Raw genomic sequence first — 15,369 nt, forward strand, 5'->3', positions numbered from 1 at the left:
GACCGAATTATTCAATCTTTGTGTTGTCTGACCATAAAATATTCCCTTAGAAGTCATTTGAAGGCACTTCTCCTTCTTTATTAGACAGAACACCCATTAGTGGTGGCAGCTACAAATTTCCATTTAGCTTGAAGGTGTTACTTTTGGAGCAGAGACTCAGGACTTCATGGTGATAGTTAAACTGGCTTCAGTTTGGATTGTGGCACTGGTGTTCCAGCGTAGTTCATGGTACACTTGAGCCTTAGTGGAATCTGGGTGGTTCCTAACAAATTCCTAACAAATAATTAAAAAAATATCCTTCAAACGACAACTTATGGAAGTGTACGATTCTTCTTCTTAGAACTTCACTGAGTTCTTTGGGCTTCCAACTCTTTCTTGGTGTTGGTCAGTCCAATTAGAGCTGTCAAATAAAGCTAATAAAACCTGTCCAAAAGAAACTGAGAGCTGCACTCAAATATAGCCGGTACTGAGAATTATTGGTCTTATCAAGTTAAGACATGTTCAGCAGTCCTTATCACATTATTGTATATTTGTATTTATTTTTGACTCTGTGTTTATTAGAGAAAATCTAGAGTAAGTTGAAACCTTTTCAGCTCATTCTTCTGTACAAAAATCATTGCAGTTGTATGTTATAAAGCATTCTACCCATTACTGTTTTATGAAATGTTTAAAATCCTAGCAATGCAGTGTTTCAGTCTGTTAATTTAAAAAATGTTCAAAGTTAAGTTTATAGCCAGTTGCCAGCGAATACGTTCTATACGATTCCACTGGTTACACATTGTTAAGTTCAACTAAAAGAGAGATAAAGAGGAAAAATGGATTTTAAAGTCCTTTCAAGCCTAGACTCGACATCCCTGCGGACAGACAACTAAGATCAAAAAGCTGTAAAATTGCCTGAGAATAAAGGCAGTCCCTTGAAGAGAATCATGCGGATGAGAAATCTGTCATTTGCTATGATAAAAGGGAATATTTAGTGTTTTTACTCAGTACAGACACGAGCCTCTACCCACAGAACTGACTGATAGACATGTCAATACACTCCAATATGATAACTTTAAGCATGCTTTGACAATCAGAGCAATGAAACACACAGAAAAACACGTTGAACATTTAACTAATAGAAGTTTGTCTCAGAGTGAAGGAGGAATTCCCAGCAGCTGCTTTTAGACAAATTAAAATTGATTATGGGTGGGTTGTTATAGCCGGGAACATTATGTATAATAGGAATGACAAACACACACACACATGTAAATGAACATGTACATGTACAGAGTGGTACCACAGATCAGAATGTCTCATCTTCACCTATATGTCCACGTTTGGATCATCACTCCTCTTGCTCCCTGTCCCACTGCTCCTGTCTTTCAGGATCAGCTCTTAAAATTTATTGTAATCATTTCAGTCAAGTTGTGTCAATATTCTTTTTAAATTGAACTCAGCTTGTATTTAAAGCTAGTTAAACGCATTTTAACAGTCTACATGTTCTGTAATCCCACCTGCATTCTGTGGACGCACACACGGCCCGTTATCTTGGCCGATCCTCTTGTATGGGGTGAAAGGACAAAGTGATCCAAGCTGTGGGCTTCATGGTTGCGTGTTTGCAGCTGAACTGTGCCGTGAAAGGAGCTTAAGACAGCAGTCTCTGTGTGTTTATCCGGCAGTATGTAGAGATTTCCAAAGGACTGACATTTCCACATGTAGCATGTTTCATGACAGATGGAGGTTGAAAGCTCAAAAGATAGAACAGTAACTTTGCTTTACTACATTCAGCACTTCCTGTTATCTGCTGTAAGTCTCGCTCTCTCTCACAGCCTGAATGAATCACTGACATTTCATGTCGAAATAGTTTCTTTCTAAATAGCTTCTTACAATGTTTTTGCATTATATCTTTATTTTACACACCTCATTGATACTAAAAACAGGGAACTCTCTTATCTCAGTAACAACATCCACACAGAAGAGGGTTGTGGTTACTAAAACCTGGTAGCGATTAGATATGGTGCTTTCACTGATTGGAAAAATATAGATTTTTTGAATTTTTGATGCATCTCTCATTTCATTCAACGTCATGTGTCACTGCCAGCTCATCTGCTCATTTATCATACTTCTCTTCTCTCCCTCCCCTCCTCACACCTCCTCCTCTAACATCCCTCCATGGCAGTTGGCCACTCATGTAAGTATTCCATTTCATTCCATCCTTGTATTTGTGTGTTTCTGGGTGAACAATCCTTTTGGGTTGCCATGTTTCAGACAGCATCCACTAGTACTGATGCTTGTCTGCCTAAAAGCATAAAAAGATGATCAATTAGCAGTGAAGCACTTCTATGATAAGGAACGAAGGCTTTTTATTTTCACTACTCCCATGTTGTGTTGTCTTAAGATTGAACCTTAGGAAGTAAGGAACAAGGCTTCCATCAATACCAGGGGTCTTTAATTTCAAAACCAAACACTCAGCCTTTGTCAGATGAATTAAAAGGAGGCAATGATGCTGTAGTTTAATTCAGATTAATTCAACGTACTCGAAGAATTCAATTTGCTCTCTGGGTTGAGTATCAGGATGGGGTCGATGAATCTGAATTCTTTACCATACCCTGTAGTTTTGGCTCTCCAATGTACTAGTGTATGCAGCTTGTTTGCATTCCTTGAAGACAAACGTGTAATTGAGGTCAGGAGATTAACTGAGTCACAGGCTGTCAGTCGGCTGCTGTTTAGACTACCTAAACTGGAGTCACACTGGTTTTCAGGAAACACAACAAAGTTGATTCCTGACAGGAGCAGTTCAGTTCCCCACCCCAAAAAAATTTTGTTTGAAAAGATAAAAATTCCATTTTCATCTGTGACACATTTTGTCTGTGTTGCAACAGATAATAGGGGTCATAAAGTAAAAAGTTTCAGCTAATAACACCTTTTAACAATTCATTCAGTAGGTTATGCTGAAGTGACATATTTTAGTGAGTTTATACATGAATCTGTTCTGACCTGTTGGTGTGTTTAATAGAAAGTCTGGTTCTGGTAAGCTAGAAGTCATAAGCTTGTAATGAACAGTCAATATTACTTATTTTGAAACTCACAGTGTTAAGACTTAATATTTTGTTGGTAGAAGTGTGTCTGCATGGCAACATTTGCCCACTCTACCTTTGAAATGTTCTTCAGATGATTTGGCTAGCCAGGAAATCTGTCCACAGCCTTCCTCAGGTGCTTCCACAGATTTAGCTCCTGTTTAGTTTTGGACAAAGTGGACAGATATTTGGAACTGTTGATAATTTTATCCATTTTGACGATAATTCAGTTCCAGCTGAAGAAAAACACCCCAGAGCATGATGCTGCCACTACCACATTTCACAGCTGTGTTTTTTGTATTTATGTTATTGTGTTTTATTTACTGCAATCTGTCACCTTTTTGGCCGGGTAACAAAAAAACTTCAATCTATATGACACATTTGGCCTTGTTAAGTGGTGGATTTAAAAGGTTTTGTGAGATTTAAAGCAGCCCTGGAACTTTGGGAGCCCTATTCCTTCGCTTGGACACATGGAGAATACAGAAGACTGTTGGAACATGCTGAACACAACTGCTACTAGTCAGACCTTCCTGCATTGCTGTTATCAAACCTTTGGAAGCCTTCCTGACCATTTTTCCATCGTATCTTTCATTTTGTCTGTTTTGTGAGGTCACTGTGGTCCCATATTATGACCACTTGTTGAGTATGGTCTTCACGGTAACATGAGTTATAATGCTGTGAATTTCTTCGTACCCCTCTGATGACTGGTATCTGACTAATAAGATTCTTTGAAAACTTTCCAACTTCTCTGCCAATCTGACTTTAAGAACATTGCAGAAAAATGCTTCAAGGATTTAGGTTGTGGTTTAGGACACTTATGCAACCAGGCAACTGTGTGTTTTATTTTCACACTGCTCCACACAGATGTCATTATTTTCCAGTTGAACAATATAACATATGTTGCATTAAAGGTGGGAAAACCTAACTAAATTATTTATCTAGTTTTTAAGTCAAAGAAACCGTCCATTTTACCAGAAATATGTGTACCTTTGAACGTTACACCATTTTGCTGTCAAACCCATTTTCAGTGGGTTTATTGCAGAAATGGTTAGTGGATGGTGCAGAAAATGCCACTCCAGATTTGTAAACATGTGAAAGAATACATTGAGAGTACACACACATGTTCAGAGTTCACATACGTGTTGGTTCCGCCATGATCCAAATTAATCCTCTAATCTTACACTTGATTGAATCTATGTGCTTCCAAATGGATCCTAATACTCAGAGTTAGAGAGAAACCAGTAGCGCAACTCTGAATTTAGGGCTTAACCAACATATGTATTTATTTGTTCAGTAAGTCTTTTGGATTACTAATTTAGATATTAAAATCAAATGTTATTGAAAAAGATTGGCAAAAACAAGATTACATAGAGAATAAAAGGTAATCATATTTTTGCTCTAATTTTGAAGACCTGTGAGGCTTCGAAATGATATTCTACTCAGAGGAGGAAAGAGGACTGACCATCGGAATTTTCTTCATCCCATTTCCCACCCAGTACCCCCTCAGGTGCTGTTACTTTAAATAATAACCAAAGTGCTGCTTCTGCAGCATTTCTGGTGCTATTTTAAGCATCATCATTCTTTAAAACACTGTATTGATGTTGGATAAATAAGTCGGAGTCCAGGGCAAAAAAGGCCAACTTCCAATCAAATTTAAGCTCAGATGAATTATAGCCTGACTGCATCGCTCCCTGGAAAATAACCACATCCTTAATGATCATCTGGGAGTAAAAACATCTGTTTGCATGTAAGAGTCGGAGGTGTTATATGATAGGAAGAAGCAGGGGTAGCTGTAGCCTAGAAGAGTGTTTATTTGACTGAACATGTGTGAAACAGTGTCTGAATCAGTGTGGGACTGTGACAGCTGCCGGTCACATCTAAACCCCCAGAAGAGCTCCTGCTGGGAGTGTGTGTGTGTGTGTGTGTGTGTGTTTAACCATGTGCCTCGCGTGTGTCTGTTATGTCAGGCATGCATGCACAGGAGAAGGGGGGTGGGGGGCATCCTCTGGCTGTGATCACTTTGTCTGCCTTTGCTGTGTGATTCAACAACACAGTGAGTTCATACAGCAGCGACGGAACAATCTCACACACTCTGATCTCTCTGAGCGGCTGCACAGTATGTGGTGAGCAGCTGAGCCCAATAAGTAGTTTTAGGTTCAATTGGTCAATTTCTGCTTCTTCTGCAAACGCTTAGAAATTGTGATATTTTAAAAATGTGTTGTATGGCTCAGATTATGGAAGACTAGACTCTGTAGATTTTAGGATTAATAATATCCAACCAGTTAGCAACTTACAGTAAATACTCTGCAGACAGGACCATCTGTTCAGACTTTATTCTTGAGTCTGCTCTGGGTTTCCAGACAGAACAGAACTAGTCTCCACCAGTCTGCTGATAACAAAGAGTATCTTATAAAAACCTGTATTTTTAGATTGTTATGGAAAGCCTGTGTTCTTATCTCCTTGGTAAAAACAAAAAGTAATATGAAAAACTTTTGACTCCCTGGGATTTTTTGAAACAATGTTAAACAGAATTTCTGTTAAAAGTTGTAAAAAACTCCAAACTATTTTTAGTTTAAGTAGGATTTTAAGAGCACATTCATTAAACAAGAATACAGATTCCAGGTCAAAAACATAAAAAAATGAAATATTCAGAGCCAGAATCCCATGATTAAGATGTGCTATCAATGATATCATAGCCTAGATACTCTCACCATTTATAAAATGTGTTTGCAGGATCCACATGAGGCACTAGTTGGGAATCACAAGTAAAGATGCCTTCACATTGTTTCTTTTTTCAGCACATAGGTTTGTTAATTGGTTATTATTGCTTCAGCTATGAGTGGCCATGAGTGCAGCCTGGCTTGGCTGAAACTCAGACTCGGCTACAATATCAGATCTATAGACTAGTGCTGGAGTGTTAGAGACTTAAAGCTGTAGAACTTTGTCATCAGACAGCAGCTTATATCAGACAATCTCCCATAATTTTTAAGAAGTTTTTAAATCTAATGCTTAGTTTGTGGATTGTAATCCTTAAAATGTTGTTGAGTCATAATTCAGCAACAACCATGTTTAAAAAAAAGATTTAAAATCTTTGTCCTGGGAGGCAACTACACCTTCTTAGCCTCTGCTGCATCAAGGGAGATTTTTACAAGTCTTATGTGCAGAGTGAAAAGGTGAAAACCAAACTCTCACTCTTCCAACTATAAAAACAATTCCATTTACTGCTTCCTGATTTATCACATTGATAATCGTGCCTTTTCTTGTCACATCAATCCAAGGAAGCACAATACAACAGAAAAAACAACAAATGCTTTTTCTCCAATTACCTTAATAGGAAGAACAGGATACTGAAGGTGTTTTGTGCACAACGGACAACATTTCCTGTCCACAGTAAAGTGAGGACTAGTGTCTGAATAAACATCCACTGAAACGTTTAAAATAGGCTGTACATTTTAGCATTTCAACATAACTGTTCCAGCATCATCATCAGTCATCTCAGGCTGTATCCATGTCGAAATATTTAGCATCTGAAAAGGGTTCTCAGTTCGTAATGAACTCTAATGTGTCTTGTCTCTCAAATCCAGTCTCAACCAGGCATTTACACTTAATTTTAGACTTTACTGGCCGTTTCACAAGAAAAAAAACTGAATTATAGCAACACTATAATTAACCAACTATTTGCAGAATTGTTCTGATTATAGAGGAAACATTTGGTTCCTATCTGACTAAAACACACACATTCAGAGTAACTTAGAGATTCACACTCCAACCAGATTTTCCTCCTTTTAACTGACAGTTCTTGTCTGGAATGTTATGGAAATCCGACATGCAGCCCATGTCTATTTCTACCTCCATCCTGGCAGGTCGGCGCTCCATGTGTTTAACAATTCTGGCAACAGTGCCTTTAGAAAACATGTCTCTAAACTCAGTTACAGGCTTTTCTTATGGACATCCATGACTTATCGTCATAAATGTGCCATTATCTATACAGATAGAATTTATATATTATATGTGTAATTGTGCAAAATAGTTATTTGCTGTCGTTGATCAGAGCCTGTTAGGAGACACTGGTGCACCAAAAAGCATGCAGCTCTGACACTTAAATAACTCCACAAGTGACACGCAGACATTGTTTGCTGATTCTTGTCATGTATATTTCAGTGACTCTGTTACGATCTATATCCCCCTTTCAGTCCCAAGTGCGGATGCTAATGTTCCTTGCTGCCCTAAATCTAAGGCTCAGTGTCGTGCCAAGTGCACCCATTATTGCTAATTATTTATTGCAGCCTCAGGCGACACGCCAGCTTGCCTCCTCCAATCAAACATTGTTATTCTGCAGACAGGGCTATGCGGTGCACCAAAGGCAGCATGTTCATTTCACACAACTATACATTTCTTTTAAAAAGTTTTGTTTTGTAAGAAGTTAAATGCGTTTTGGCTTTTCTTTCCCTAAAATGGCCTTCAAAGCACATGGCTTTAATGTTGGATATGTTCTCCTGTTTGTTCTTCATACAGCATATATGTGTGTGTGTGCGTGTGTGTGTGTGCCTGGAGATGGATTACATAAAGAATGAGTATTACACTGCATTTCTTTAATATTTCAGGCCTTACATCAGACTGTACAGGAAGCTGCTCCTTGAATTAGCGAGGGAGCAAAGGCGAACACTTCCATATTACTTTCTCATGTTCAGATAAAACACACAGGGGTGTATGTGTAGACATTGACCTTTAGGGTGAACAGAGAGCTGCCTCTTTGACCCCTGGACATGACCCTCACCAGCTCAGCCAAGACCCCCCCTGAGCTGGGATTTATCCCCCTGTTGACACATGGATCTCCTCCTGCTGAGCCGAGAGGCCTGGGAAGGAAGCAGCCTCCAGGTTGGGTAATAAAACTTGGATCTGGGGTATTCCTGCTCAGTATGAGGGGGAGTTATTTACGGGGAATAAGCTATTTAGTGATAGGGATGGAGAAACGACAACAGTTTACATCAATCTGCCTTTAGTTCCAGTTTCCTGACTTTTTTTCATTTATCTTTATTGTCAAAGCTGCTTTTTACAATTTTAATAGTTCAAACTGTGACCCCCAACCCATCAAGTGCAGATGGGAAATGAAAGACTGGCCATTTTGGACATACCTCACATCAGTCAGATTTTCAACCCAGCTGTGTGTCAGTGATGTGTTCCACAAATGTTTTTGTTTGCTCTTTTCTGAACATCAGTCTTTGGACTGAGGTGTTTGAAGAAAACAGTGTTTCATGTTTACTTCATCTAGAACATTTAAGATGGGATTTTAGGTTCTACCATTAACAGCTTTTCTAAATGAAGCATCCAAATAGGAAACTTGGTCATTCTGTCCCCTGACTGCACATTCTGCTGCTTCCCTCTCTGTTGAATGGCTCTCCTCCTTCCTGTCGTCCTGTCTGTCTGTGTGCTTCTATGCTAATCGAGGTGAGAATGAAAGAGAAGCAGGAGATCAGGTGGGAAGATGAGAAATCAATTAGGACTGTTGGAGGGCATCATTATGCATTCACACCCCCTCTGTGGAGGAAGGCCTGTCACTTTGCTACAGAATCAATACAAATCAAAAAGGTGTGTGTGTGTGCTCATATGCACACACACACACACAGACATGCACATACCTTACACACACCAACAGCAGAATAAAAGTAAGAAAGCCTGCCATTTATCTGCAGCCCTTTTCTCCTCCTGCTTGACACAAGTTCAAAGACATCTGATTAGCCTCATCACAGAGGTGACCCACAAACCTGGATTGAGACGGCGTGATGCAGAGCTGGTCTTACTGCAACAGAGGGGAAACCATGGCTTGTATTTGACGCACTAAATATGTATCGTTGGTTGGAGCTAAACCAACCAGGGTTGATTTGGACCTTTTATCCTGTTAGAAATTATTCAGTTGGAGTCATTTTAGTTTATTATATAGCAAATCGTCACAACACGTCATCTCAAGGCACTTTACAGCACAAACAGATCCAATTCAGATCAAACTAGTATATAGCAATATGCAAGTGAATAAGTCCAGTTCATCCCAATATAGTCCAATTTATACAGACAGATTTAATCACATACAGTCCGATCCGCTTTAAACGGACCAGAGTTCGTTTCCCCCCTTGGTCCGGACCTTTTTTGGAGGTGTGAATACACTCAAGCGAACCCTGGTCGGTACCAAACAACCAGACCGAGACCCACTTTTAGAGGTGGTCTCGGTCCGCATCCGACAGTCGGTCCAATCAGAGGGTGATGCAGGCACAGCAAATGCCTTGTGGATAAAACAGAAAGCATTACCAGCTAGAGGTGTAACGATACATCAAGCCTATGTGATATCATGGCTAATATTATGTGACCAAATGTGGCATAAGGTACATTTCCCAGCACCGGGGTGGCTGATCTGTATGGGTACCTACAGTCATTCAAACCCAAAATACGAAACCTACAAAATTCTGCTTCTTACTGCTTTGACTGATTGTCAGACACTAGCAATGCTGTCTGTTCTATATGTACCAGTTCTTAGCAGCGGCATCCAGTGAACCCATATCAGACCGTTCTTGGAGTTTATATTGGTGCTTAGATGTGTTTCTATGTGTGTAAAGTGGAATATTCTGTCAGAACATAATATATATATATATATATATATATTTTTTTTTTTTTCCAGCAGAATTTGACAGGAGACAGCAATGAAGTTTATCTTTGAGCTTTTTTAATTTTTGATTGCATTTAGCTTGATTTCAGCATCTAGGATTATTTGAATCGGTCAATTGAATTTTTAGATTAAGAAATTCCTGTCATGCTTTTTGTCTGACCTTCAGGAACCATAACAGAAGAATTTTGTAAAACTAGTCCCTGACGATCCTGATTGAAATGCAGCCTCCTGAAAGTGGAAGCAGAATACAGGTTTGGGTTTTGGAATGGCAGTTTGTTGCGCTTGTGTCGACACTGCCAGGTTAGCTCTGATATCTTGTTTTCTGTGAGACAAAGTGACAGAGCGGTGGAACATCGTGCATCAGGTTTACTGACAGTCAGTGTTATGTATGAGTGCATATGTCTAACTGTATATGTGTGTTTGTGTCTGACAGGTAAGAAGGAGTTTGACAGTCGTCAGTTAGTTGTTGTCATCACTGTTAGCCTGTCGGCTCATGCACTCAGCTCCACTGCAGGGATATAATCTGACATGCATGAAGGATACCATGGAAATATTTCCAGTTCTAAGTTTGCCTTTTTGTCTTTTTTTCTATCTTGCAGTGCCTCCTCAGATTGTTGTCCGGCCACGAGACCAGATCACAGCCCCAGGTCGGACCATAACCTTCCTCTGCGGTACCAAGGGAAACCCTCCGCCTGCAGTCTTCTGGCAAAAAGAAGGCAGTCAGGTGAGAAAGAGCCTGTCTGATGCATCACAGTAAACAGTAAAACACCTTCTGTTCTGAATAAATGTGTCCTCTGAGGCCTTTGGCAGTCTCCCTGGCAGTTTGAGTTTGACAGTAGCTGCATGGAGAACCGAGTCTGAGCAGTGCGGTGGACTGCTGGTTAATGGAGCTCAGATTGTTGATTGTGGTCATGGGCCACTTTACAGAAAAGTAGCTTCTATTTTAAATGGATTTCATCAGGTATTCAGAGACACTTAATAATTGAAATGAAACAGTTATAAAGGCAGATGGTCTGAATCAAGAAGCATGTCACACCAAAAGCTGCAATCAAAGACATATAGTCCATCAGTTTTGCTTTGCTTTTTATTTTTCTTTCATTGGGGACATAATGAGGTCAAAGTATTTCATGTTATGTCTCGTTATCTTTGGTTTTACTTGTTGATGTGATTACAATACTAAGAGCTTAAGTAGAAGACAACTGGACTTCTATTGTTCTTTGAAGAGGGTTCACCAATCCAAATTATTCTATACATTAGACTAAAAATAGATGGGGGGTGTGGGTCCAGCTGCCTTGCAGCAACAAGGTTCTGCATTCAAATCCCATGTTCTACCTGTGCATGTGTGGGTTCTCTCCGGGTACTCTGGCCACCTCCAACATCCTGTCAACTGTTAGGTTAATTGGTCTCTATAACTTGCCCTTCGGCATGAGTGTGTGTGCATGGTTGTCTGTCCTGCTTCTCTATGGTGACCTGTAATGGACCGGTGACCTTCCAGGTCTCTCGCCCACTAATCACTGCCTCCCCGCGACCCTGCAAGGACAAACGGGTATAGTCATTATTGTGTTGTATGTTATATAGCCAATGGAAATTTTTATCTCTGGTTGGATTTTTTTCTGTTCTATTCAATTTTATTTAATTCTATTCTATCCTATTCTAAATTCAGTACAGTTAAAACCCACAGTTGGAAAATAAGATACAAGAGCTCATATTAGTGCTATTATGATTTTTTTTTTTATTGAGGCATAGTGTTTTATTGTTATCAGATTCAGTTAAAAGTTTATTAAGACCATTTGGAATAATTTCTTGTTGTTATCATTTAGCCTACTTCATGTTGTCAGACGGGTTCTATACAAGTGATTTTTTGATTCTAAAGGTACGGCAGTGTTCAGGTCTGGCTGTGGCTACTAAAACTAAACTCAATTTTCCATAAAACACTAAATCTGATTTAACTTATGATTTAGGCAGGGAGACATTACATTTTCCACAGAAGGCCAAGGTTGTTTGGACAACCTTTTGCCCTTATAAATGAAATCATCATTGGCATTTATTTTCTGTTGAGGATATCCTTGTCTGAAATTATTGATGACCTGAAACATTCAAGTGTGACAAAAAAAAAAAAAAAAAACAAAAACAGAAGAAATCAGTGAGGGACCAAATTGTTTTCCCCTGCTCTTCGGTTCTTCTCTGCCATCCTCCCTTTCATCGTCGGTAGCTATGTGCTGCAGTTTAGAGCCACTCTAACAGACACAGTATACACACTTCACATTCCCATCATCCAGCTGGTGCATTATTCACCAAAGCATGAGTCTGCACCGGCCTGTATGTCTTCAGAAGCTTGTGTGTGTATTGAATGGTGAGTGTGATAAGCATTACAGCCTGCTGGAATCCTAAGAAAAACCATGAGAGTGAGAGTGCGTGGGTGCTCACAGCGTGGCTCTCCAGTATAGATTATAGGGAAGTGCAAACGAGATTGGAGGAGGTCTGAAAAATGTGTGTGGGAGAGTAGGTGTGGAGGACAGAGATAAAGAGGAGAAAGCACCAAGTGGAAAGAACAAGGAGGAGAGAGAATATGTGGGAAGCATCTTGGGAGTGAGTGCAGGTTGCACTCTGGCAGAAGTTGGAGAGGGTTCAGAGTTTATACTTCATGTTGAGGTGAGCTACAGTGGTGCAGAGTCTACACACCCCTGTTCACGTTCCGGGTCTTTCTGACCAAGATAAATAACATCGAAACTTTTTCCTGCTTTACTGTGACTTAAACTGAACTGAATCTAAATAAAAACCAGGCACACCAGTAAGAGAGAACAACATTAAAAAATAAAGGCTGCAATAACCTAACTAATACCGTACCTTGTTGAAGCAACTTTTAACTTCATTTCAGTATTGTCTTCTTGAGATTCCACCTGCCCTCAGATATATTGATGAACCTATAGTAATTTTCTTGAAGGGTCTTATTGAACTTTGAATCCTTTTGCTCAAGTCATAGTTTGCAGAAAGGTAACAAAGAATTTAAATGACCCTATTATAGAAATGTATCAGTCAAGGGGAGAGTACCAAACATTCCACACCATTATACCATGGCACAGTAGACTGTCATCAATAACTAGAGTAAATTCAGGACAACAGTGTCGTAGCGAAAACTGGATAAAACTGGTCAGGGAACCTGCCAAGTACCAGGCAGCAACACTGAAGAAGCTGCTGGAAGGCCCGGTTAGAACTGGACTGGCTAAAATCTCCCGTACCCTTGTGGAAGAAAGGGTTATGGTCTGGAGGAACCATACTGGTAATTTTGCCCACAAAAACTTCACTGAGCCGGAAGAACACCACACCCCCATGAAAAATAGTGGTAGTATCATGCTTTACGCTCACGTAATAAGGTACAGCTATCAGCTAGCCTGCATTCTGCTGCTTACAGCACATGCTGGTCCAGCATGGCAACCATATAAAAACTATGAGCTTATAAACAGTGCTGTTCCTTTAGGTTCCACTCCATCACTTTCCAACCAGACGCTTTTCTGTCTTGTAAACAGGGGAAATGTGTTGGAGTGTAGAAAGTACACCAAAGCAGGTGAGGGAGCGGCGTTCTGCTCATACTGTTCACTCTAGAACGTTCTGTCTTATCTTATTAAAATTTGACAGTCATTCTAGTGATTTTGAAAATATAACAGAGATTTTAAGAGAAACAAGAATAAGTCAAACACTATTTCTATCATGGGAGAAGAAGTGAAGGTGGTGGAGGAGTATAAATACCTCGGTGTTCACCTGGACAACAGACTAGAGTGGAGATGCAACTCTGAAGCCATCTACAAGAAGGGACAGAGCAGACTGTACTTCTTGAGGAAGCTTAGGTCCTTTGGTGTTTGCAGCAAGATGCTGCATATCTTCTATAAGTCTGTTGTGGAAAGTGTGATCTCTTCTGCCATCATCTGCTGGGGAAGCAGCATCAGAGCCAGGGACTTAAAAAAGATCAACAAGCTGATAAAAAAGGCCGGCTCTGTTCTGGGGACTCCTCTGGAACCTCTGGAGATCATTATGCAAAGAAGGATTCTTCATAAAATGAAGAACATTATGGAGAATCCTGATAATCCTCTTCAGGAGACTGTTGTACAACAACAGAGTGTCTTCAGTCAGAGGCTTCTTCAGATCTGCTGTAAGACGGAGCGCTACAGGAGATCCTTCCTGCCCACAGCCATCAGCATCTACAACGGCTCTTTGAAGAAACCTGCGGAATATGACCTACAACCACATTTAATTTCCCTTTGGGATTATTAAAGTATTTTTGAAATTAAATATGTTTTTTGAATTCTGCTGTTCTTTTAGACGGGTAAAAGAACTAGGCTGATGCGTAGTACCCAGCGTACAGGTCCTTCTCAAAATATTAGCATATTGTGATAAAGTTCATTATTTTCCATAATGTCATGATGAAAATTTAACATTCATATATTTTAGATTCATTGCACACTAACTGAAATATTTCAGGTCTTTTATTGTCTTAATACGGATGATTTTGGCATACAGCTCATGAAAACCCAAAATTCCTATCTCACAAAATTAGCATATTTCATCCGACCAATAAAAGAAAAGTGTTTTTAATACAAAAAACGTCAACCTTCAAATAATCATGTACAGTTATGCACTCAATACTTGGTCGGGAATCCTTTTGCAGAAATGACTGCTTCAATGCGGCGTGGCATGGAGGCAATCAGCCTGTGGCACTGCTGAGGTCTTATGGAGGCCCAGGATGCTTCGATAGCAGCCTTTAGCTCATCCAGAGTGTTGGGTCTTGAGTCTCTCAACGTTCTCTTCACAATATCCCACAGATTCTCTATGGGGTTCAGGTCAGGAGAGTTGGCAGGCCAATTGAGCACAGTGATACCATGGTCAGTAAACCATTTACCAGTGGTTTTGGCACTGTGAGCAGGTGCCAGGTCGTGCTGAAAAATGAAATCTTCATCTCCATAAAGCTTTTCAGCAGATGGAAGCATGAAGTGCTCCACAATCTCCTGATAGCTAGCTGCATTGACCCTGACTCACGTCCTGTGTCCTGACTGGCTCAGAGATGGGACTGGGGTCGCTCAGGCCGTAGGCGTTGACAGCTCGGACAATGAACAGGTAGACAGTGTTGGGAAGAAGGCCAGTGATGGTGTGTGTTTCCATCTTCACCATGTCTGCTACAGTCTGCCATGTGCTGCCAGCTGATTGGCTGTGTGGGGATGAAAGGGAAATTATATATCTTTGCTTTCTGAAATCAGCATCACTTGGTTTTCTAGGGCAATAAAAACCATACTTCCTTATGAATTATAGTTCAACTTAAACTGGTAAACTTGATATACATAAAACCTTTTTATAATTTTTTTTTATTTGACTAAAACTACGGTTGAAAAGCACAAAGTATTTTTATTGGGATTTTATGTAACCGACTGACAGAAAGTAGTGCAGAATTGTGAAGCAGAAGGAAAAGAACACATGGTTTTTAACACATTTTAAGATCTGAAATCTGAAAAGGATTGTGAGCGTTTATATTCAGTCGGTACTTTGTAGGACCACTGTTTTACTGCAGTTACCGCAGCAGTAACTGCAGTTAGTAACAGTAGTTCTCAAATCCTACAACACATTTTCAATTGGATTTGCATGTGGACTTTGACTGGGCCATTC

The 15,369-nt window shown here is 40.0% G+C and overlaps 1 protein-coding gene across 4 annotated transcripts in view; it reads left to right on the plus strand.

Annotated features, from left to right (window-relative positions):
* robo3 (roundabout, axon guidance receptor, homolog 3 (Drosophila)) overlaps positions 1–15,369 on the plus strand; it is a 233,445-nt gene that overhangs the window by 180,582 nt on the left and 37,494 nt on the right. For all 4 annotated transcript variants that reach the window (XM_047379127.1, XM_047379129.1, XM_047379131.1 and 1 more), the window contains exons 7-8: positions 2,162–2,173; positions 10,317–10,441. In XM_047379127.1, the coding sequence (XP_047235083.1) occupies positions 2,162–2,173; positions 10,317–10,441 (137 nt within the window). The remainder of the gene's footprint in view (positions 1–2,161; positions 2,174–10,316; positions 10,442–15,369) is intronic.

This window comes from Girardinichthys multiradiatus, chromosome 11 (genome assembly GCF_021462225.1).
Source record: "Girardinichthys multiradiatus isolate DD_20200921_A chromosome 11, DD_fGirMul_XY1, whole genome shotgun sequence".
NCBI lineage: Eukaryota > Metazoa > Chordata > Actinopteri > Cyprinodontiformes > Goodeidae > Girardinichthys > Girardinichthys multiradiatus.